This window comes from Ambystoma mexicanum, chromosome 6p (assembly GCF_040938575.1).
Source record: "Ambystoma mexicanum isolate Mex_15411 chromosome 6p, UKY_AmexF1_1, whole genome shotgun sequence".
In the NCBI taxonomy this organism is placed as follows: Eukaryota; Metazoa; Chordata; class Amphibia; order Caudata; family Ambystomatidae; genus Ambystoma; species Ambystoma mexicanum.
In genome coordinates this window covers 1,118,895,140-1,118,921,112 of record NC_090935.1, presented here as the reverse complement: position 1 = coordinate 1,118,921,112, position 25,973 = coordinate 1,118,895,140, and the positions used below count along the sequence as shown (strand labels likewise).

General features: G+C 43.7%; 1 protein-coding gene across 2 annotated transcripts in view; it reads right to left on the bottom strand.

Moving 5' to 3' along the window:
• The window catches only part of SPATA6L (spermatogenesis associated 6 like), a 721,724-nt gene that overhangs the window by 307,670 nt on the left and 388,081 nt on the right, over nucleotides 1-25,973 (bottom strand). The window contains exon 7 of one of the 2 annotated variants that reach the window (XM_069625723.1): nucleotides 11,366-11,635. The exons of the other annotated variant lie outside the window; for it this stretch is intronic. Coding sequence (XP_069481824.1) covers nucleotides 11,366-11,635 — 270 coding nt within the window. The remainder of the gene's footprint in view (nucleotides 1-11,365; nucleotides 11,636-25,973) is intronic. 2 annotated transcript variants of the gene reach the window in all.

Below are 25,973 nucleotides of genomic sequence, written 5' to 3'. Positions count from 1 at the left end.
ATTGTCCCAATTCATAAAAAGGGAGATCGAATGGATCCTTTGAATTATAGACTGATCGCTTTGCTGGATTCCGACAGCAAGATATTTGCATCCATTGTCCTTGAAACATTGAACAAATGGGTAAAAGAGAAAGGACTCCTGCCTAAAGCCCAAGCTGGGTTTAGAAAAGGCATGGGAACAACATTGAATGGATTGGTCTTGTCAGTCCTGAAGGATAAAATTGTAAAGGACCATGGTGGAAGTCCGCAGAGAGTGTATGTGACCTTTATAGATTTTTCTAAGGCATTCGACCTAGTAAATATCTTTGGAGAAAATTGAAAGCGTGGGGTATCCCTCCCCCACTCCTTGCAATTTTAGAACATATCCATGAAGATACCTGGATTAAGATAAGGCTAAACACAAAAGGTGTGTTATCGCCATTTAATATTCTAAGGGGTTTAAGGCAGGGATGCACTTTTACCAAGGCGATGAGTGGAGTTGGATTAATTGCACCAAAAGTGGGTGGAGAAAAACTAAACTTGCTGGCATATGCAGACGATTTAGCACTGATAGATCATACCCCGGTGGGGCTGCAACGTCTGCTATTAAAAACAAGTGAATATGCCAAACTAAATGGGTTGTTCATTAACTGGAAGAAGTGCCAGGTAATTCAGTTATCTCATCCCAAAGTCAATAGAGCCAAATTCAGCTGGCAGACAGAGAACATAAAGATTGCTCCCCAAAGGGAGATAATTTACCTGGGATTCCAGCTTTCGACAAAACATCTCTTGATTAAAAGTGATCAGTTCATATATCAAATGAAGAAGATTTATGGGAAATACTGTAGGCACACAATACAACCCTTGTTAACGTATTATGTGGGCAAAGTAGTACCTAAGATGTTATATGGGATGGAAATCAACCCTACAAGTTTAACTATTCCACGGGTCAAATTAGAGGGATACATTTGGTAAAAAGTGTTACATTTGCCAATGGCGACCCTTATGCCATTGATAGGTTACGAACTTGGTCTGTTGTCACTAGATTATTGGTTCCAATGGAAAGTATTGGGTTCAATGATAAAAATACTCTATCCAACTAAACTACACTTCATGAACATCTAGCAAAAAGAGAGCAACTCACCTCTTCTTATTGAGCTAGTAAAATGTGCAGATGTGACTTTGTATGAAAGTGGTAAGGATAGAAGAGAAATTAATGAAAAACCTGCGGAGGTCAAAAGAGTGAAAGAAATTAATTGGATTCAGACAATTGCTATGTTTAGGAGTTATAAGTCCCATACCACATTTGCCAGGATTGGTAAACCACTGGGTCTTTTGCCAACCTACCTAAACCAATTTCCTTTTCTGAGAATAAGGGGCCAATTCCTGCGCTTTAGGCTTAATCTTTTGCACACTGGGGAAATTCTAGCGAGACGAGGAATATGTACTGGAGAAAATAAAGATACATGTCGATACTGCAGAGACTCTGTGGAGAATCAACGGCATTTTATGTTACAATGTGGGGCCCTTAAAGAAATGAGAACGTGTTTTTTGAGCAGATTCTTTTCAGTAGTTAGTGAAGATATAGCACAAGCAGTATGGAACAGAGTGAGTGCTGGTAATAAAGTTTTTTTGACTGCGGAGGTCATTGGAATGTTGGAGGAACTTGAGCTCACAATGAAATTATGAAATTGCATTTGTATATGTTATTACATTTTATTGATTCTTGAATTATGTTCTATTTTTATATTAATATAATTTTATTATGTTATTCTAAGTAGAATTGTAATTTTAAGTTATTGTTTTAGTATTGAAATATTGATTAGTGATGTATGAATTCTGTAAGAAGTATTTTGGATGTGTAAAAGTTCACATTTTAAACAAATGCACAATAAAAAAAATAAGGTATTGTAAGGGTAAGAAACAAAGTCAGAGCCATGCATGGGCTCAAATGCAGCAGTATTAGTTGCGCCAGAAGTAAAGTCAGATCCTGCTGAGCCAGGATGTAGAGTGCTGCCAGATAGCAGATCAACCTTTCAACAATTGGACTAAGTTAGGTATCTTGAAGCAACAACCTTGCTCAGGCCTCTGAAAAAAGATGGACAATGCACCCGGGTATCCAGTCACTGTGGAAAACATCAATAGTTCCTGCAAAAATACAGAACCTTGGAAATGAAGCAGAGAAAGGGTTAATCTATTGTTGATCATGTTACCTGCAGAAACACAGCTACCTACATAAATAAATATTCCAGGTGCTTTACCGCCTGGCACCCACCATGTGGTATGGTCCCGCCTCTAACAAGTCATATCCATGGAACTGAAGGCGCTCAGCTTGGAGCTGAACACTGCCTAGGTCTAGATGGAAAATGCTGCTCACTTCCCGAGTCAGACATGGAACTACTGGGATCCTTCACCACACACCACTTTTGAGGTTATGTAAATCTGAAAACCACACCGTCCTTGGACACTTCGGGTCGAACAAGATCATCCTCCCCCTGAAGTATCTGAACCACTTCAGGCCCATCTGCAGCAAGGCAATTGGAGGCGACATATATGCTTTTGTGAAGTCCCATTGAATCAGCAGGGCCTTGGCCAAAGCTCCCCTCTGGAGCACTTCTCCAGAGCAAAACTGATGGCATTTGTCTGTTGGAAGGAGCCATGAAGACTTCCACTTGTGGCACATCCCACTTCCTGAATATTTGATCCACCGACCAGTGCAGATAGCACCTGTGCAACGCCAAATGCCTCCCCCTGAGAGCTTCCACCCTTAAACCGGTCCCCACAGGCAAATGAAAGACCCAGGCAGAGCTGGGCCTACAAAGCTTGAAGGAGCCCACCTCTCAGCACTTGTTCACATAGTGCACTACACTTGTGTTTTCCTTCAAGAACATAACTGTCTTGAATAATAAAGTCACTAGGATACTTACAGGGCGGGTACACGGATTTAAACAATTGATATAGATCCTTCCTTCTCTTGTTGACCATCTCTCCTGCACATACTGGTTATTGAGATGGGCTGCTCAGCCCACCATGGAAGCATCTATGATTACCTACTCTTGAAAGAACAGGAGAACAAAGGGCCTGCCCATCATAACAGACTGTACAAGTACTGCACTAAGTCAGTACTCACCAGTAGTTTTCTCCCCAGGAAACTAGTCTGCTAATTCCAACTGAACCTGAGCTCCCAGGGGAGCCTACTCCTGCAAAGCCCTGCCCAAGGAATGAGAATAATGTACAAGGCCATCAGCAGCAGAGCTTCAAAAACACCCGATCATCAAACATGGCTCTACCCTGAAGCTACCAATGTTACCTTAATGCCTGACATTTCCGGGTGGCCGGAGACCCTCATCAGCGTTGTGCCTGGCAATGCCCCTATGATCTGCAACCACAGAGTAGCAGTCAGATTTGATTCCTTAAGGTTTAACAAGAACATCAGATTGGAGAAAAGCCCCAGGTCTGTTAAAGAGCGCCCAGCACCCCATCCCATCTGGCCTATATCACCAGCCAATCATCAAGGTAAGGGTAATGACCCCACAACTGACAGCCACGGGTGGGATGCCATGACAGACATCACCTTAATGAAGACCCTGAAAGCTGATTTTAGCCAAAGGGCAGTACCCTGATCTACCACTGTTGGCCTGCAACTACAACCGCAGGAACTTCTTTTGTGCTAGTAATACAAAGCATGTGAAAATAAGCATTCCCTTGGAGGTCCAAGGACATGAGCCTTGATACAGTGGGCCCAAAATCTGAGACGATATCACCATTTTGAAGTTGTCTTTTTTTCAAGTTGCTTTTTATGCGCTGCAGGTCCAAAACAGGTGGCAATTCCCTGGATCCTTTTTTAAGATGAGAAAATATCTCAAGGTGTTCTTTATTGGGCATTTTTTCTACAGCCCTTTTTGGACCATTTATATGTAATTCTCTACTTCCAGTAGCAGCTCTGCCCAAGAATGCTTCTGTATTTACTGCTGAAAGGGGAGACTTTGCCACAATCAGCAGGACCCACTGGTCCGGAGTCAGAGCAACCCACTCCTTGACAAAATTCCACAACCTGCCTCCACAGGCGCTGTATGAACTGAGGATACAAAAAGCTTACCTGGAGCCGCTACTTCCTGAGACACTGCAGGCGCTGGGTTGCTATTTACCTCTGGCCCTACCTATCATATGCTTATTGCAAGATTAGCTTGTCATCAGAATACACCTTCAGCTTCTGTGGTATGGTAACATGGTCCAATACTGAGTCATGAAGTACAGCTTCCAAGCAGCAGATAACTCTAAAGACCAGGCCGTCTGCCTGGATGCGTTACATTTCTCCAGTGTATTATCTACCTTGGCACCAAACGGCTTGTCTCCCAGAAAAGGCATATTCATAATTGCGGCCTGCCTTCAGACCAAAAAGCCAGACAGTTGTAACCATCCATGGTGCCTACAAACAGCTGATGTGGATATTTCCCATCTGTGAAAGGTACAGTGAGCAAAAAGCGAAGGCCGCAACCTCTCAAAGTGAGAAAAAAACACTGAACAGGTTATCATGCCATGTTCTTTCTGGAGAGGGGCGCCTGCTACCTTTTTAGAAATAAATTTGCAAGGAACTTGGGATTGGTCACCCTGAGTTACCTGGGGTAAACCCAGCGATGGCGCCAAAAGGTGCCTGCTCATTAAGCACAGCTTCAGGCAAGGTATCTAAACCACTTGTGTCCTGCAGGTCCCCCAAGGACTTCCGCCTCCACTTAATCAGGCTTATCCCCACCAAAGCTATCATGGACCTTGAAGTAATTTTACTATGAGTCACCAAAGCTGTAGTCATCATTTTTGCCCAGAAGGACATACACCTTCCTGTGCAAACCCATCATCCTCTACCTCGAAACCCATGGGCCTTCTCTGGTTTTGTACAAGGTTTTGTACACTGCATGTGTAATCATCCCGCAGCACAGCTCTCGATGCTGTGAGAAACTCATGGTGACAACAATTAAGACAGACACAAGTGATCACAGTTCAAGGGTGTTTATTGAACAATGAAAGTAGTATGCGGGTTGGAAAAATGCCTAATCTAAACCTAAATCTATGACGGGGATGGGTGTCGACCATCAAATGATAATAAGGCAGTCCTAGTGGCGCCAAGTCAAATAAAAGGGCCTATACTCAAAATAACTATTTCCAATTCCTTACGCTAAATACAAAGGGTGTGGGGTTATGTTTGAAGAAAGAAAGGAGTGTTCTCAAAAGATACGTCATGTGGCGGTAGCCTGAGTCTCCCTTCCCCACGTTTTAAGCACGGGGTAAGGTGCAGTTGGTGGAGCACAGTACAGTCTCAGACTTCTTTAGCACGAGATGACATTTCCAATGGCAGTTCTCAGCACCGTTGATGGCCAAGTCTCGTTTCCTTAGAAAGCCTCTTGACTTCAGGCCTCATGTGTTCAGATAACCAAAAATAAAAATTCCTTTAACAAATGAAAGTTTGTTCCCAATATTCGCTGGGTGATGGGTTCACCCTTGAGTCTCCCTCTTCTGGGCTGACCTTTCTCAATTGTAATCCACAGTTCCGACACAGTGACAATTTCACCCACGAGTCGCACTCTTCTGGGCTGACTCTTTCTTAATAGTATTTTTCTGCTACAGTTCAAATAGGGTGAGGGCTTTACCCACTGCATCACCCTCTTCTGGGCTGACCCTTTCTGAATACATTTTGGGTGATAGCTTAACTCCTTGCATCTCCCCCGGTCGGGCTCGGACCTCTCTCGACTGGTAGTGTTTGAGTTTAGCTTCACCCCGGATCTCATTCGTCCGGGCTCGGATTCTTCTCTGTTCTTTGCCTCCCTCCTCCGGGTTCACAATGGCTTTCTAAATTAGGTAAAATTTTCACAGGATTCACGTCCCTTTCTTTCATTCACCATGCAGGATTCACTTCCCTTACTTTTAGCCAACTTGTGGACCAATGTCTTTCGAATGTACGGGCCTTCCACTAGATCCTCTCGTATGACCACTTTACTTCCTTTGGCGGCCTTATCTTTGGCCTTTTGGGTTCCGTAGTTTGCTTCTAGAGGGGAGGCACCAGTCTCTCGAGGTAGCACCCACATGGTGCCTGTTTCTCTCTTTCGCTGGTCTCCCCTTCACACTTTTTATAGTTAAATTATAGTTCAACAGGTTTGTTTCACAACTTCCCACTTTGCAATTCTCACTTCAACACACCGGTGCTTATCGATTCTCCCCTCAACTCACCGACTGCGATGAACCGCTTGGCTTTCAGCTTCTTTGGAGTCAAAGTCGGTACCACGGGCGTGGGAGTCTCCTCTGCTCCGCCTTATCAGCATAGGCTTGCCCTGTGTACCGTTGACATCCGTAGCAGGACAATGCTGCTATTGTTCGCGGTCTTAGTTTCCCCTACACAAAGGTTCCATAGGCCTGGGACGAAAAGGGCAAGGTCACTTCTCTCTAGAATAACCTATCTTTAGGTCCAGAGAGACCACAATCTTATTCCTCTTGGGTACCAGACAGTCTTGAGGGCATCGCAGGAGATAACTATTGCCCCCTACTGTTTTCCGTTCAGGCTCGTCTTCCTCATCCCTTTCTCCAATGTAATACTGCGTCTCACCTGGGGCAATCTCCAGAGCATAACCTCGGGTTCCCCTACCCAGGTGATCCTCCCCCACTGGTCCACCCCCAGGAACTGGATCCAACAGCGATGACCATGTCCTGGCCTCCTGAATAAGGGAATCCCAGGGTCTCACTTGCCCAGTAGCCCAAAGAGTCAAAAGGAGGAGCACCAGCCAAACAGGCTCTAAACAAAAATGTTAGGTTCCTCGGCCCTAGTGTCAAGAGCAACCAATCCCACTGGTGCTGAAGAGTGTTGTGGCTCTGAGGCTTTGGATCCTCATTGTACAGTAGCACAGTACGAGGATGTGCTGTTACCTGTTGATGCGTCTTAGATCACATTGCTAAAATCTAGGGTCAAAAGGACTAAGTACCCCCCTGCTACTAGCACCACAGAGGACACCAGTACCTGCAGCTTAGTAAAACTGCAACCACTGACCTGACCAGGGAGTGCCTGTGTTTCGAAGACTAGGAGACACACCTCAAATGGAAACTCTTCACATGCCTCTTCTTGGAACCAGCAGAAGGACTACCTCCACAGCCCTACTGCTGCAAGTGCTCCGAGTGTGCCAGTCCGGTCCTGAAGAAAAGTGCCCCAGAGCCGAGCATGTTCCCTCTTTTTACGGGCAACCTGGGATGCGCGTAAACAGAGGGAACACGCTTGGATCCAGCAACACGTTTCCCGAGTGGCTCTGGGGCACTTTTATACGGTGCACCAACTTGAGTTGGTTAAGGAATTCCCTCAACTAAGGAGCCACAAGACTTCCCTGTGACCTACTGAGCACGTCAATTTCGCGCTACAGACAATACCATCTCCCGATCCTTTTGAAAAGAGGTTGAATTAGGAGTCCCTTCAGTGATGGAGACATGACAAGCAGTTGAGGCTGATTAACTACGCCACTCCCTGCTATAGAAAATAGAGAAATACATCACGCAGCCTTACAAAAGAGGCCTGTGCAGTCAACTAGAATCAACATTTGACTGAACCTCTGTCCCTGCGTCACTCCCCAGAAAAGAAAGAAGAGAAGTATCACACGGGCTACCTACCAACAGAAGCCAGCTAGACAATATACTCCCCGTCCTGATGAAGGCCCAGCATCACTAGAGGAGAAGACCACGGATGGATGCAGTCTATCTTATGCCAGTAGGGCCGAAACGCACCGCGTTGACACGTTTACCTAGCAGCCTCATCCACTGCACACTAGTATCCCTGAGAGGAGAGACTTTAAGAGTAAACCTTTATGTAAAAAACATACATTCTGAAAACTATCAGAACTTTGAGTAATCAAGAGGCAATTTATTCAATCCTTGCTGTGATACATTTTTACCTTATATTGTGTATGCATATAAACATATGCTTTGATTTATATGTTATAAATGTTGTGCGCTGTGTAATGGTGCCTCGAAGAATGAGTCACTTTTTATTTTTTTGTTGAAGAACGAGAACTAAATTAAGATAGGCTAATACAAATGTATGCAACCTGCAGGTTCTCACCACTTGCAGTGTTTGTTTTGTACCCTCAATAATGATGAGCATCTCCCCCTTGACAGGGTTCTTCAAGACTGAACAAACTGGTGTTTTGTTTGCACACACGGCAGGAGGCAGTTTATGTTCCCCCTGTTTCCCCATAGTTGCGCTAACCCAATTGTAACACAAACCCCTCGAGAAAAACACATTTTTGGGTTCACCTGTTGTATAAAGTTCTGGATGCGATACACCTGTTTTAAGGGACCATTAACCACCAAAGAATCCCATTCTAGTTGATTACTAATCTGGTAATGATTATCATTACCACATGAAAATATTTAGCGATAGACCATCCTCATGACTGTGGACTAAGAACTTCCTGTTTTTGAGAAAAGGCATGAGCATTAGGTGGTGGTGAATGTGGAGCAAAGACTAGGAGAAGATAGAGGAGCAGAAAAAAAGGAGGGTGGTGGGAGAATGAAGGAGGGGACTTACGAGATTCGGGAGATAAAGAGAGTGGAGAAAGTTGGTGAAGAAGTGAAGGAGGAGGGAAATGTGAGAATAGGGGAGGATGGAGAGAGCGTAGGGGGAGGGAAAACGAGTAAAAGAGGAGTTTGGAGGACAAAAAGGAGGAGGTTGGAGAAACAGTGAAGGAGATGTGGGGAGTGAAGGTGGAGGGTGGAGATAATTTCACAGATACGGTTCATATGAGTCAGTGGAAGGGTGTTGTTAAGAACTGGAAGGGTGATGTGGATGAGAGGCAGTAGAAGGTTGGAGCAGTATTCCAAGGATGTGGAGTGAGAAGGTAGAAGTTGAGAGTAATTATAAGCTCACCATCAGAAGAGTTTGTGGTGGAAAATTGAAAGAGATGTTAGCAGGTACAGAGGAGGGGAGAATGATGAGTACACAAGAGCAGAGCCCATCTAGGAGCTATCATGTTGCAAAATCTCAAAGCGGAAGATGTAGATGGGGAAATCAGCGGTGGTGTAAAGACAGACCCTGAATCAGAGTCGTGACAAGACTGATCGAGAGAAAGAACTCAAGTAGTGGAAAACTCTCTGCGCCTGGGAAAAATTCAGAGATCACTTCCAGGTAACTAAAGCTGGTCTAAGATTGCAAGGTCAGATACTTGAAAACTGATCAACATTGCTTGGCATACATAAGGTCGACTTGATGGAAGGGTCCACCTGTTTTAGGGCATGAAACTGAGGATATCGGAACAGACTATCTACACAGGACTGCATGTTGCTTTACTCAAGAAAACTTAGAGAGGTGGAGAAGCCAAAGAGACACTGATGTCTTGTTGCAATGAGAAGTAATTCACACACTTGTTGTTTTGCAGACAATAACTTATGCAATCACAAGGTAGAATTCTTATAAAAATCCATTATTCAAAGGATAGGAACTAGGATTGATTTTGAGCACAGCAGTTTTTAAAAATCTTGACAGGATGTTGAGCTTAATCCCGATGAGAAACAGGACATTTGGTATTAAAATTGTAATAAACGAGTAAGCTAAGGATACCTCCTCTTTTAAAAAAAAATAAATTCATAGAGATATGTTAAGCAGCACCACATTAGGAGAATCATTTATATGGGCACACATTTTCTCAATTTACAGAAATCCTTGGGTACAGTCAATTTAAGGGCTATCGTACAGATCCAACAATTATGAGATGGCGAGCTGAGAAGGCCTTTAAACATAACTAAGGAGAATAACTTTACTGATAAGGAAGAGAAGAGGCATCCTCACACAAGGTGAGGTTCTTTAGTATTGCTATTTACTTTGTTCACAGAGCTTCTGCACTGTAAACATTAATGAACAGGCATGTGTGCTTTTTCTCTCACATAGATCTCCACTATTCAGAAGGGTGCAATGGGTACACTATGTAAAACTGTTACTGCAGGGTACTTTTTATACCATTTGAGAAAACCTGAGATGTACTTATGACTTTTGGGTATTTTTCAATTAAAGTGAATAGTGATTTTACTGAAATTGTAACAATGGTCGTTTTGCCTTTATTATATATTTTCTCAAGCTCAACCAAATGCTGCTCTGTCTTATGCCCCGAAGAATGTCCAACTGATAGGACTGAAACATGTTGGGGTTGGAATCCTCCCCTAATGGATGTATGGAAGCTGATTATGTTTGTGATATGTATATGTATTGTTTTCTGATTGATGTAAATAAGAGATACAGTATTTGGAAAGTTGTTCATTGAGGTCTGTAGAAGTGTATGTGGTAAGGAATATGTATGCATAAATAGTTACAAAAAATGCAATGGTGTATTTAATATCACATGCTATAGGTTTTAGTTGCCATTCACTGACTAGAAAGGGTTACTGTGTTTATGGTTAGTGAAATAGACCAGATATAATCCAACAGTGATTTAAGAAACACCTGGCACAGCACATCCTATTTGACTGTGCATTCATACAATTTCATTGGCACAGAAAATATGCTTAAACATCCTTCAGCAACCCAACTGCAATGCATCTAAATGCAGCAAAGAATGTTGAACAGCAGCATTATATTGAATTGTGTAGCACCCGCACACACAAGGAGGTGACTTCTTGTCCAGTGGTCATTCTTCCCTGCTTAAAGGTATAAAACATTACCTTGGTGTCAGTCATACTTGCCCTGAAAATGTCCCACAAACACTCAAAGATATACTGGGTTCAACATGCTTCCAAATACTTCTGAAATATTTGGTCTTTTATGAAACCCAGATATCACAAACAGAACACTCTTTATGGGGGGCGCTACATCCCAAGCAATAATGCCCAAATCTGTTGCTAAGGAGACTTTGAGAATAGAAAGCTTATCTGTACATGGAAATAGTCCACCCAGCATAGTAAAGACTAAAGTACCAGGGATCGTTATTTAAACAGGGATTTTGGATTCTGAACACTTCCTTTATTCAGATGCCACAGAAAACAACACATTGTCAGTCTAGAGTAAAGCACCGAGAGTGACCCTAAACTTTGCTACCTCTGCTGGATTTAGCCTGAGCCTTTGTTAGTCATTCTGAAGAATTATAAGGTGGCAGGTCTTCACTGGAGAAATGATTGTCTCTTGACCTACATTCTACAGGCCTGCCAATGAAACCTTTTCTAAAGGGAATTTGTTTTTTGAAAACTTTGAACTTATGTGTAAAATAATGAGGTGTTGTCAATTTGTGGAATGACCTATAGTGACTTCATTGGCAAGTCCGAGATATCTAGAGAAAGGAAAATATTTGGACCAGTTTCTCATAATGCATATCTCTGACTCTTCTTACTGGTGCAGGTGAAGAACTAGAACTTTGAAAAATATGATAACTTACATGTCTGACTACATATGGAGTGATGCCTTCTGTATCTGCCTTCAACACAAGGGAACTCTGACTCAACTGAGGCAATGCTTTCAGGTAACCAGTGCAACGCAGGCACATGCACCTCTGCTGGTAGGTTGGGGGGGACCGGGATCTAGAAGATGGTGGAGCCTTCTCAAAATGATTTTCATTGGTTTCTTTTAATTTACTATTTGCAGGAGAAGAACCTTTTTTACTTGGTGATGCAGACTGGGTCCTTCTGCAACTTACTTTGCTTTCTTCCTGTAAACAAAATGCAGTTCAGGACAACATTATTACAAGACAATTCCAATAATGAAAGGGATGTTGTTGAAGCATATTGAAAGGGTAATAATTTCAAAGCCAGTAACAAAAAAAACAGGGTTATATGAATTTCAGGAGCTGGCACTGGGGTATGTGCCTTCTTGATAGTACAATAACATTGCCATTCTCAACACACACAAAAGGTTGATATTATCAATGGACTATAACTGTTTTTGATCTTTTTCTATACAGATTTGTATGAATAGTCATAACTTTGTTACAATGGCACGGTTGAGTAGCTTTGGACTGTCATGTCAGTCCAATCATTTTACTGTAATAGGTTTGTCACCACTGAGCTGGAACATGAAATCTTTGGATAGAAGGACTGGTTCAGCTTTTAAATATAAACATTGGCTAAATCGGACTGGTTATGGGATACAGTTTCTGAAGGCATGCTTTAAAAAATCCTAAAAATAACAATAATACAGACCGATGTTAGTTTGTACCATCATGGAACCAACAGTGATATGTGTACCTTTGTGGAGACACTGAATCAGTGGATAGACAAAGGATCAATCTACTGGGAACCACAAATTAAATATCACACCCTAAAGCATTACAGAAAAGATTATTGTAAGCTTTTTTCAAATGGAATGCAATCATCTAATGCTCATTCTAACCAATATACCCCTATGCCAACTCTGCAACGCTCTGTGCACTATGCACAGAGAACAGTAACTAGTTCCCTTTCACATGACAGCAACATTGAGAGGAAGGCGTGCCCCATTGCAGCTAAATAACATAGTGCAGATTCTGTGTGACAATCTGTGCTTAGATTGTAGTTTTAAGCCAAAATCAGAAAAGGATGGCAGTCCTTTCTCACCCATGGAGAAGGGGGGAGTAGAAAGAGGGTAGAAGCATTTATAGATGCCACTTTTAATCAGCCATTTTGTGGAATGCAGCATGAAGGAAACACTATGAGTACAGTAATAAATATCTGTCACTGTTGAAATCGGTATACAAGGGGCCTGGATTCCTATACATGTCATGTAATTGTCAACCTCACAACATAACTAATATCTAAAACCATGTTCCTTTAGTTCCCATTTAGCCCCAATGCTTTGCCTTTTTACTAAACAGTAGCCACAACCTCTGGATTAGAATACAACCGTAACATGATTGAGTTATATCTGCACCTTAAGAGCGCTCATTTCCATGTTTTTGATAAAGATGCAGTTGGAGCTCTGATAAAAAAATCTTTGGTGGTTAAATTTTCCATTGCTGGTGTCCGTTTTATAAATGCATGCTTTTGTCAATGTTCAGGCCATATTGTCTTTATCTCTGAATTTCCTTACAAATGGCTGGCTATAGCGATTATATGTGATTTTACCAAAGGTAAAAACAGAGCAGTAAATTTCAGAGTGGTCAAAATACTGAAAAAAATACTGCATTTATTATTTTCTTTTGGGGCGTCCCCCCAAGCTCCCTGTTTTTCTATCCTTTTAACCCCACCCATCCCCACCCATTTTAACCCTTCACCCCACTACCATATTTATATTTAATTAAAATGTTCTGTATTTTTTCTGTATTTTGGCTTTCGGTGAAACTTACCACTCTGTTTTATTTTTGGTAAAATGGCTGGGTACAGGCTATAGCTACTAGCATGCATGATTTTATTTATATTTATCAAAACACATTTTGGTGAAGAATCACTGAGAAAGGCTGTTGGTTCCAAACATTATGCAAAGAAAAAGTGTAGGAAAATAAATAGGAAAAAGGAAAATGTGTGCACAGGGGGCCATCTTCCTATACCTTGAATTCCTTTTCCAAGCTGGGGAGATCCCGTACAGCAGAAACAAATCTGAGAGGTAGGCATCAGAGGATCCATGAACATCTGGATAATAAGTCTATCCAGTTGGTCAACCTCTGGAATAAGCTAAGTACATCTTCTTTCAAAAGAGTACTAAATATAAAGAAGGCATGGGAACCCAGATCCAATGTTTTGAGTGGTTGTGCAATATAATAAGGTAAAGCTGATAAAAGGAAACAGGCGACACCAAATGGGGCCTGCTACCTGGAGTGAAAACCTCTACATATTGGTCTATTGGGGCGGTCCGCTTTAGCTACTCCAAGGTCCTACTAAACACAGCACATGTAAACTGCAGAGGTGGAGTAAAGATCTTACACTAAATCGTTGTACTAAATGTTTGCTTGAGTCCTTCAGTCCCTGGAAAGACAAGGGTTGCTTGATGAGCTGTTAACAGCTACTTACCTGGGTTTATTTCGATTTTATCCTGCATATTTCCGCAGAGTACTGTGAAGATCCAATTAATATCTAACGTACAAACATTTCAGATCAAGGCAAATGGCAGCTGCGTTTGACAGTGTTAACTGTTCCCTGATACCACCAAGTTCATGTTAAAAAAGTGATTTTACAAAAGTAAAGTCATGCACATTTTATTCAATGTCATATAAATAATTAGATATACACACATCGACATGGAAAGTATTCTCCTCAAAGTCAATACAATAAAGGCTGCTGGTCACTATATTTGGCATCATGCACTCATCTCACACAGCCAAGTGCGGATAAAGCCTGTGGATCCCCCACTGAAACCCTGCCTAAAGTCTCCTCCCATGTACAAGGAGAGGGCAGAAGCTTCCTGATCCCAATCCTGGGAGGGGTCGGGAGGGGGGTACTGTGGGAAGATCACCTGGGTGGATGCAAGGCCCAGGGTAATGGGGAGACTTTGCAAAATAAGACACAGTATTTCTCCTTGAAGAGAGATCCTCTTAACACTGGGTTAAATGAGGAATCGGCATTGTCATTTTGATATATCTCGACCTCCTACTAAGGATGGAAGGGTTAACTCCAAGGGAGAAATCCAACAAGGTATTGTGTCCAAAGAGCAGGTCTTTTGTACACCGAAAATCCCATTTCCTTCCCAACGCCAAGAGTATGCCAAAAGGAATGATGGAAATGTGGCCTTTCCTTTTCCATCTGTCTCTAAAAAGGTTAAACCATACAATATTTCCTCTAACAACATCAGGGGAAATTAAATCTTGTTAAAAATAATGAAGTAGCAAGAAAACTGAAATTCCCTAAAAATAATCCCTCATGGATTGTGACGAAGAAGAGGACTGAGGAGGCATGTATAGGTGAAGGACAGGCAAGCAGGCCTAACAGCCTTTGGCAGGGTCAGGCAATTAACTTTACGGGCCCGCACCTGAAACCAATTGCCTCACCTAAGAGGTATAAAAGGCTGCAGCAGGAAGGGGAAATAGGAAGAAGCTGGTGCAGGACCTGAAAGGTCAGGATCAGTAGCAGATGAAGCAGAGCACGAGCCTTGCGGTTCACTAGGAAGTGTGACCACAGAAGGGACGCCGGAGAAAGAAGAGCAGATTCCACCTGCAGCATCTGAGTTGGTCCTGTGCTCACAAACGCTGTTTGGTTGTGGCAGCATTGGAAGAGACTGGGAGAAACCAGCACTCTTTCCAGGTTCACCTAATTGCTGTGAATTAAGAACTGAAGTTGTGCATCCACCCGAGGCTTGTGTACAGAAACAAGCCGAGGGAAGCTGGAGAAAAGAAGACTCTTGATTGTTGAGCTGGATCCGAGACACCCATGCTGCAGGGATGCATGGTACCCAAGAGTACCCGTAGCAGTAGTAGCAGAAGAAAGTCAGGAAGTGGAAGCAGGCCGCAACCACTGCAACTTTGGAGCCGGTGAATGAAGCTCCATACTCCAAAGCACACAAACCTCCTTGCCGGTAACTTTAACCAGCTGAATTGATTCTTGCGTGTAAGTAGAAGAGAGTAAAGTTGTTCATAGCCGTGGGAAGTCAATTATGACAAAGGGAACTGTATCACATGTAAAAGTGCTTGCATAGGAAGACAACCTTTTGTCAAAATTACTATTACTGGAGCAGTCGCGTGTCTCCTATTAAGAGGAAGAATGTTTCCGGTAGCATTTAAAGAAGTAGAAGCTGACTTTCCCAAATGTTACAAGACTGTTCAACATAAACGAGAGGTTGCTGTATGAAACTGGGTTTCCCAATCCACATTAAAGCAGGACGCTGCACAAACAAAAAGGAACGCAAGTCTTTAAGTGGAGGTTTTACATCAAAGAGAAATCGTTTGTACCTAAATTTGTTTCTAAAGTGAAACTTAATTCTTGTAACATACAGAACAATTATCAAGTAGTTGTAGATGTTGCTGAAGACATGACAAAAACAAGCATTACCCAAGCCAGTAGGCAGATCCCTTCTAAGGTGAAACCAGCCCAATTAAGACCTGAACAATGATGCTTTGAAGTTGTTGAAGCTGTTATAAACAAAGAGCCAGCCGTGGATAACCTCGTCACCCTTGTATCAGAGGAGTCTTTGTTTATAACAGCTTCAACAACTTCAAAGGATCATTGTTCAGGTCTTAATTGGGCTGGTTTCACCTTAGAATGGATCTGCCTACTGGCTTGGGTAATGCAATACCACTTTGCGGTCACTACTGGAACTCAGAAGGTGTGCATAAAATCGTGGAAAGGAGCTGGGTGCTTCTGATAAGAACTAAACAATAATCTGTGAAGCTAAGACTGTTGAAGCTGAGCGAGAGAAGCAGTCTAGAAGCCAAGACAGATTTTGTGGTAGCTGTAAGACATACAGAAGAGGCTAAGAGGCTGACCTTTCTTAGGATACAGGAAAGAAAAGTGCCTTGCCTATATGTAGAGGTCGGAGAGTCTTGTCTAAGTTTCCTATATATTTCTCAAAATATCACGTTGCAGGAGAAGCAGTAGAACTGCAATTTTGCCAAAACATTTCTATTTGAATGTCGTTAAAGAAGTAGTAGACTGTGAGGCAAAGGAGCCTGCTTTCGTTGGCAGAAGGGAGTTGCCAAGGAGAAAACAACCCCCTTAAAAGAAGCATCCTGACAAGTTATATGAAAGACGCTGCAGAGGATACAGAAGAAGAAGTATTGTTAAAGCAGAAGACGTCCTTTTGTTTTGAATTTTATCCATTCCATCTTGGAAGGAGGTTATCCAGGATTACCATTGGTGCTGTTTTCGTTGTGGAACTTGGGAAGGGAACTTTTCAACAAATGAAGAAGGAACTGTTACCAGTGCATTTTTGTTTGATTGAACTTTTGTTTCTTTGGAACTTTTCAAGAACTGATTTAAGACTTTATTATTCCTTGGAAGAAATTGAATTTGTACATTCCTGGGAAACAATATCTACCGATGACAAGTAGAGGGCATCCAAGACACTAGTTATTTGGTAATCTTTCATTTATGTTTTTATGCTTTGTTTTGCTTGTTTTGTTTAGTGTGAGAGCCAGTTTTGTGTATGCTACGAGATTTTTATCTTGCATCCTAGACTAAGTAAGGAATCTCCTGGAAGAGTAGGCTTAGTTAGGTTTTATTTGCAATCTGTGTTTATAGTAAAATGTCAAATACTGAGAAAACTACAAGCAGTTGTCTGTCTCGCATTACTGACCCCTCACACAAGACACAAGACAACATATAACATCCATTTAAACAATAGGTCTTAATATGAACAACTTACACAAAACAAAAGAGGTGATGGCTAGAAGGCTTGGAATTAATCCTCACCTCTGGCATTGCTCTGGGCAGCCCTCCAAACCATCGTTCTTTGCCTGCCAAGCCATTACAAAAGGGGAAAGACCATATGCAAATCAGGATTGGTCCAACCCCTAAATGGGCAGTCCAGCCCAAACTTCTTGGTCACATCCCTTCTGCATGGGCTCAGATCCTCTTTAACACAATGCTTGTAGGATTTTCATGTATCCAATTAATGTATCCAATTTCTCAGGTGATTTACGGTTCACCCCAGATCCCCCTCCACCGGGCTCAGACGCATTTCAACACAATGTTCAATCAGTCTCCCTCCACAGGGCTCAGACCAATTTTTTATTTACTTTAACACAAACTTGCTTTAACCAAAAGCTGTCAGCTGATCTTCCTCATTCGTGTTCAGACCAACTTTATCTACTTGGTTATCAATTTGCTTTCCTCTATTAACATCAAAGAATTTCAATTGTGCACAGGATTTTGCTTGACCCGTTGCAGCACCACTACGATTCACAATTCTTTGTCACTCTTTCTCTTTTGCCACATCTCAGTTGGATACGTTACATAGACCTTCAAATAACCACGCACACGGTGCCGCACCGCTCTGTCAAAGGTATCGTATCTTGGTTTCAAAGTTCAATCACTCATCTGTTGTCCAATTTTACTCGGCTTGGTTATCACATGCGCTTCATACACTGCTTGCTTCAGCGGTCACCATACAATGTTGCTGCTTGCAACTTTGGCTTCAACACAGACCGGTCTGGTATCAGCCTCCCCAACTCACCGGCTGTGTTGATTTCACTGGTGCTGCTTTGTTGTAGGAGCCAAAGACAGTACCACGGCAGTAGGCGATTCTCCCTGCCTTGATTATCGACGACAGAGAGACGCAGGTACTTCCGACACACAATGCAGGATTCTTCAGCCTGGTTTCCTGGTCTTATGCTTTCTATTCGAGGTTTCGTGAAAGTAAAGGTTCCTCATCTAAAAGGTCAAGGGCATTTCCCTCCGTGCCATCCCCTTCTGTTTTGCCATCTTTCGCCTCGTGTTAAACTGCCATCTTGGAACTGCTGCTTCCTTATGTGCTTTGCCTCGCCCAGCATGTGCTCTGGTGCTCTGCCTTTTATCCGTGTGGGGAAGTATAATGGAAGTCAGGTGTGCATGATGGTCAGGAATTGCCTGACCGTGCCTGACCATTGTATTGGGACACGTCAGGTATACGGCTCGGGTGTTAGTCCACTTTCTCTCATAGCAAGATTTCCGTTAAAAAGTGATTGTGGTGGGAAGGGGGGGGGGTTTGAGTTCCTAAATATCCTACCTGGTAGGATGGGATAAAGGTGTCACAGGGAAAGGGCTTCCACATCTCACCATCCGGTGTCCCACTTCCACTCCCCAAAGACCCCTCACCCAGGTGATCCTCCCGCACTGGTCCACCCCCAGGAACTGGATACAAAAGTGCTGGCCTTGTTATAGCCACCTGGATGACAGATCCCCGGGGACAAGCGGGCGAGACACCTTCAAGTTTCTCACAATCCTCATGCGTGAGCACAAGTTTGTTGGTGGGCGGAGGCAGGTGGGGGGAACTGGCAGGTTGGGGTTGCTGGTGGGGGTGGGCGGGGTCTGGGATTGGGAGGGGAGTTGGGAGAATGCAGTGGTTTCCAGTGGTGCCCTACTTCGTAAATCAGCCGGGGGGTGAAGGGCTACAGTCTTTAAATTTGGGAAACAATGTGAAAATGGGGAAATTGTCACAACAAGATGGCTAAAACACTTAAGAGTATGACGTGGAATGTCAGGGACCTGAACTGTCCATCTAAATGCCATACGGTTATACTGTACATGCAGCTTCATCAAGTAGACATAGCGTTTCTTCAGGAAACACATTTGACGCCGGGGAGAGAAACAAAATGTGGGCAATGATGCGGTTGTCATTGTTATGTTTCCTCCTATTCCTCCTACTCCAGGGGGGGTGTATACTGTTGCGAAATATGGTTGGGTTCTGAATGATTTTGCAGGTCAAGGATCAGGAGGGGTGAGCCTTAATAGTACATGGGTCAATACATGGCCGAACATTCACCCAGATTAATTTCTACAGCCCCAAACAAGACTCGGTGGAAACCCTGGGGTGGATAACACGGCAGCTGGAGGGGATCCCACCCGGGGAAATCATTTGGGCAGGGGATTTCAACACAGTAATGGACCCCGATCAGGACAGGACTGGGGGTACCCATAGGCCACTGCCTAAAGTGACATGCAGACTCCTGGATATGTGTTGGACATGGGAAGTAAATGATGTCTGGAGAACTAGACACCTGGATTACCTCTTAGTCTCTAACACAATTGTAGGCTGGGTATCTGAGGTAGCAGTCATGGTGCGCACACTGTTGGATCACGCACCAGTGGTGATGGCCTTAACAGTGCGTGGCAGAATGGGAGGGAGACCGCCCAGGGTGTTTAAGAGCAAAGGCTTGATGGATGGGGTATTCCGGGAAGGGATATCTAGGGCTACTGATGACTTTTTCAAACTGAATCTGGGGTCGGTGGAATCCTTTCCAAGACTGTGGGAGAGTTTTAAATGTATTATCAGAGGGGAATGCATTTCAAAGGAGTCATCGTTACTGAAGTTAACTGGCAGACACCAAGGCTTGGATAGGGTAACTGCAAGCAGAGGTATCAGCGACCATGACGACCAAGCAGGCTGAGATTAATAAACAACTGAAGTTATTTGGAGAGCTAGCTTAGAGGGAAGTGAGATTTCTCCTGGGGAGGGAGGCAGTATGACAATATGAAGAGGGGCAATGTCCTGGGAGGCTGCTGACGAGTGCGGTGGGGTCAGATATGCCAAGGGGCCATATTTTAGCCATTAGGAACAAGGAGACATTTGGGGATGCAGATATTGTCCAGGAATTTTGTGCATTTTTCAGACGCTTGTACTGCTCCCAGACGCGAGCATTGCAGCATGAGTTGGGCGACTACCTTGATCATGTGGCGTTGTATTGGTGCACAGCAGAGGAAAGGGAATGGTTAGGCCAGCCCATTTCATTGGAGGAGGTCCTGTCGACAATCAAATCATTACCATCAGGGGAAGGCCCAGGCCCAGACGTTAACACAGTCGAGTTTAAAAAAAAAGACTTCACTGGATAGCTGGCTCACACTTGCTAGAGGTGCATCAGCAAAGTCTGAGGGATGGCCAGCTACTGGAGTCATTAAGAGAGGCAGTGGTCGTGGTACTATTGAAGCCAGATAAAACAGCACACAATTGCTACTTCTATCGCTCTATGTCTGTTATTAATATGGATAAAAAGATTCTGGCCAAAATACTGGCATCCGGAGTGGCCCTGTTGATGCACAGATGTGTGAAAGTGAACCAGTCGGGATTCATACCCGGGCTGTCCACTTCCTATGGATTATGAAAGGTTTTTGGACTATGGTCAGTGGTCCAACAAGACGAGTCAATAGTGGCTGCAGGAGGAATTTGTCGCCCTAGTCAGGTTACTCTACACCTTGCTCAGCGCTAAGGTATCTGTGAACGGCCAGCTCACATCAGCTATATTCTGGGAGAAAAACACATGACAGGGGTGCCCTCTCTCGCCATTGCTGTTCGCGTTAGCGATTGAACCCTTAGCTGAGATGATCAGGGAGCAGCACCTCCACAGAGGGATACAACTGTACAAACACAGGGTGGTCGTCTCCCTTTAAGTAGACGATACTGTTCTCTATGTCACGGACCCAAGCCACAACCTAGGTCCCATGCTGAAGGATGTGATGGCTTTTGGGTATTTCTCCAGGGTAAAAATCAATGCCACAAAATCGGTACTATCCCTGCTTACAACAGGTACTAGACAGTTTGACGATAAGCATGAGATTCCAATGGCATGAGACCTACACTCTGTAATAAATATTGCGTGATCCTCGGATGAACTATATAAGTGCAATTATCGAAGGGTGCTGGAACAGGCTAGGTCATCAATGAATATGTGGATGGAATTGCCACTAAACCTCTACGGGAGGATAGAGTTAGTAAAAATGGTGCTACTACTGCGCTTTTTATATGTGTTTCTTAACGTGCCCCTGTCACTCCCCAAGGAGTGCTTCAGAGAGCTACGCACGGAAATCCTGCAGTTCATCTGGGTGCAAAAGCAGGCGCGAGTGTCCTGGGGGAAATTGGTGGCCCCATTAGACAGGGGGTGGGGGACTGGCATTGCCAGATTTCAAAATATACTATGAAGCTGCCCAGGCGGGGTTTCTCCTCCATTGGTTTGGGGACCAAGCGGACAGAAGACACGTGGAGGAGGAGAGGGCTCTGGCAGCCCGATTCCTTCTGAGAGTGATTGTACTGACATCGCCTGATCGTACCTTAGTTTAGTTTTGTTTATTATTTATAATGCGGACCAGACCCTGGGGCATCAGGGCGCAGGATACAAGGATATGTTCAGCTTGGTAACATGGGTACATGAAATGTATGGACAACAATAGGTACATGAAATACATAGTCATTTATACAGTATAATTACAGGGGGCCCGAAATGCCTAGTCAGCAGTAGGTACATGAGGTATATCGGCATGTTTGCAATGTCGATTACAGGCACAGGTAGAAATAGAGTAGTAGGATCAGAGACCTTCAGGGAGGGTGTCCCGGGGGACTAACAAGTGGTAAATGAGTCGGTATGCATAGGAGTATACGTGATACTTTATATAAGGTATAAGGTGTCAAGAGAATGGTTATCTGATGGTTATTTATCATTTTCTTTTAGCCAGTTTATTATATTTTGTCTGAATTTGGAGAAGGACTGAGGTTCTCTAATACCAGGAGGTAGGTAGTTCCATAGTTGCGCGGCCTTCACTGGGAAGCTATGTCCTCTGATAGTGGAGAGTTTGAATCGTGGTACTTGGAGGCAGTTGGAGTTAGCTGTTCTGGTTGGTCTGAGGGAAGTCTTTTTGCAGCTTCTGTCGGTAAGGTATGGCGGTGCTCTGTTATTAAGGCACTTGTATGTGAGGGAGGCAGTTTTAAGTTGGATTTTATCCACGGTAGATAGCCATTTGTATTTTCTTCTAGTGGAGGAAATGTGTTTGTTTCTGTTGATCTTAAGTGCTGCTCTCAGGGCGTTGTTCTGGAGGACCTGTAATTTTTGGATAATCTGTTTGTTCGCACCAATATATAGCTCGTTACAGTAATCCAATTTGGAAAGTATGAGAGCTCTAGCAAGAGTAAGGCAGCTGTCAGTGGAGAGGAATTGTTTGCTGGCTCTGATTAATTTGCACGTATATGCGGTAGCAGAGGCTAGGGAGTTGACTTGTTTGGTGAAGTTCAGGGTGGCGTCTAAATAAAAGCCTAAGGTCTTCCCTTCCTTAGCTACTTTTATGTTATTTCCATCGATGGTGAAATTGGCATAATCTGAGCTAAATTTGGATAGGTGGGTCGAGGTGCCTAAAATAATAAGCTCAGTTTTGTCGTCGTTCAGGCATAGTACATGGGTAGCCATCCATGCCTGAACGATGCTATAGATTCTATTTACCAGAGCCAAATCAGCGGCGTAATCGCCTGTAAGAGGTAGGAGGATTTGGGTATCGTCCGCATAGTTCGTGTAGGCGATACCCAAATGGTCCATTTCGTCAAAGAGGGGCTTAGTGAATACATTATAGAGTGTTGGTGACACACAGAATCCCTGAGGTACACCAAAGGTTATGGGGATGGGGTCTGCTGCAGCCGATGGTGAGAAGACTCTCATGGTCCTATTGCTCAAGAAAGATTCGATCCAGGTTATAGCCTCCTTAGAAAAATGAGCTGCTGAGTCTAGATGGCTGCATAAGACTTTGTGGTCAACCAGGTCAAACGCAGCCGAGAGGTCTAGAAGGAGGAGTAAGGTTAATTGGCCTTTATCTCTGAACTCATCTATTTGGGTCTTAAGATCAATTAAAGCTGTCTCCGTACAATGTTGGGCGCGGAATCCAGATTGTCGAGAGCCTAGTAAGGAGTTAGATTCCAGGAAATTCAGTATTTGAATGTAGGCCACTTTGTCTCAAATTTTTAAGAGAAATGGCACAGTCGTAATGGGCCTGAAATTAGTGGGAATGGCGGTTTCAAGGGTTTGCTTTTTGAGTAGAGGCAATATCCAGGATTCTTTCAAATTGTTCGGGACAGTACCACTTGTGAATGAGGAGTTAATGAGTTTAGTTATGAAAGGCGCGAGTTCTCTCGCAGCATCCTTGATCAGTTGCGCCGGGCATTGGTCGCCCTTGCAGTTGGACGATTTAAGACCCAGCATCACCTTCTCCACCTCAATGATAGAGACTTTAGAGAAGCTAAAGTGTGTTTCTTGATTGCGGTTTGGAGCTGAGGCCGTGCTCTTGGTGGTTTGGGGTGTGAGAGATGCTTTCTTATGTGCAATTTTGGTCTGTAAGTTGGTGACTTTATTGGTTAGGGCATGTTGGATACTGGAGCACCACTTTTTATCTTTGATGCAGTTCTAACAATGGGTGTTTCCAGTTCATTTAGAATACTGAATAATTCTTTGGTGCCAGATTTGGATTGAGATATTCTGTTATCATATGTCTCCTGTTTGGCTAAGATGATGTCTTTTTTATATTGAGTTGAGGCATTTGTGAGATTCAGTTTGTTTTCTGCTGATGGAGAGAGTCTCCATGCACTTTCAAGCTTTCTTTTGAGTAGTCTGAGGTTTTTTAGGTGAGGGGTGAACCAAGAGTTAAGGTGTTTTTTAGGTTTGCTCTTCCTATGTTTGAGAGGTGCAATATTGTCAACGGCTGAGTTCATGATTTCATTATACTGTTCAACTAGGGAGTCAGGGTCCCTGTTGTCTGATATGGAGTTGAGCTTGGGTAATATGTGGGGTAGCAGTTTGCCAATTGTCATAAGTTTTTTGTTCCTCGCGAGTGTAGGTGAGGCAAGCGCGGAGGTCTGGGCTATGGCAAGGTTGGTTGCCAATGTGAATGCTAGGAGATGGTGGTCTGTCCAGATCTGGGGAACAATAGACATGATGTTGACATCGCAGTTGTGTTCTGCTATCCAGTCGAGAGTTCAACCTTTGATGTGCGTGAGTGAGTTAACTTTTTGAGAAAAGCCGAGCTCTTTCAAGGTTGCGGCAATGGCAGTGGAGTGGGTGTCCTTGGTGTCATTGTAGCCTAAGTTAAAATCACCTAACACTAAGGTTTGGGAAGTATTTTTTAGATTGTTGGACAGGGCCATAGAAATATCTTCTGAGAAGGTTCCAATGGGGCCTGGTAGTCTATAGATGAGAAAGATATTCAACGTTTGGGAGTTAGCAGTGGCGACTTTGACCGTGAGGCATTCGCAGGATTTCATAGTAGGAGTGGTGACAATTCTCATATCTAGATTAGTCTTGGCTATAATTGCTATTCCTCCACCTCAGAGATGGGTCTGTCTGCTCGCAGGATAGTATAATTATCGGGAACTGCCAGTGATAAGGCAGGGCCTGCAGCGTCATGTAACCAAGATTCTGAGATGGCCAGGAAGTCAAGGTTATCTGTTAGAATAATGTCTGCTATTTCAGTTGCATGCGCAATTAGTGACCTGGCGTTTAAGAGGGCTCCTTTAAGGTTTGGTAGGGGGCTTTCAGATACGGGGTGGAGCTGGGCCTGTCTTTGGTCATTTGTTTAATACGGTTCAATGTAGGTCTATTGTAATTAGTGAGACCTATGTTAGATTCTATTACTACTTTCTGCAGTAGGGACTTTTTCAGGTAGTTAAGTTGTTCCATTTTTTTAGCCAGTGGTTCATACAGTTTGGATAGGCGAGCGCGCAATCTTAAGTTTCTGTCAACAGTGCTACATGGCGCCTGTGCGATGGAGTATTCGTATTGTTGGCTAGTTTTGTATACATTTTTGTAAGTCTGTCATTATAAGGCGGGTGTGGGTATTAGGTAAGGGTGTTGTACAAGAGAGCCTAGTGGAACTAGTTTTAATAACCAAGCTATTGATCTGTAGTGCTAGTAGGAAGGAGAGAGCAAGATGGAGCGCTAGCCGGGCTATCTTAGCTAAGGCACCTATTGGGTGTCTGCATGGGTCGTGAATGTACATGCTGTCAGGGTAATAAGCAGTCCTGGTTGAGCCTGAAAGGCTGCTGGTCTGGTAATACTGAGACACGGAGCGATAGGGTACGTAAAGAGTGAGCTAGTATAGGTGTAACCGAATTGGCGCCTATTATGGTCACTATGTGACACAGTTGGGCAGGGTACTTAGGTCTATACTGGTAAATCAGGTGCATCAGTTAGTGTAGGCTGGGCTGAAGATGAAGAGAACTAATATAGTGGGCTGGTGCAGCCCTTTGGTTAGTACTGGTACATCAGGGTGCCTTGACTAGCGTAAAGCTGGACTTGATGATTCGTTAGTCTAAATAGAACATCAGAGTTCTGCGCACATCTACATTCTGTAGGGATTCCTCAGCTGGAGAACCCCGAGGCCGAGGCTGAAAAGCAGGTAAATAAATGTCCTTATTCCAGACAGACAAAAGACAGACAGGAATTTGTGGATGACATCTGGAAATGTCCCAAGAACAACCATGTGAAAGACCATGCAAAGTTCCTGAAATTACAAACTTACTCCCCCTCCTAGCAGAGGTGTTCACAAATAGGAAAGCAACCTTGCAGAAGAGGCGGTCAAGGTCACAGGAAGACACATACAGGCAGGCTGCCGCCAAACTTGCAAATTTTACCAGTGCCTGGCAATGGGGAAATACAGGGCCTTTACAGCCTTGGCGGACCCTGTATTTACCCATTGCCGGCGCCG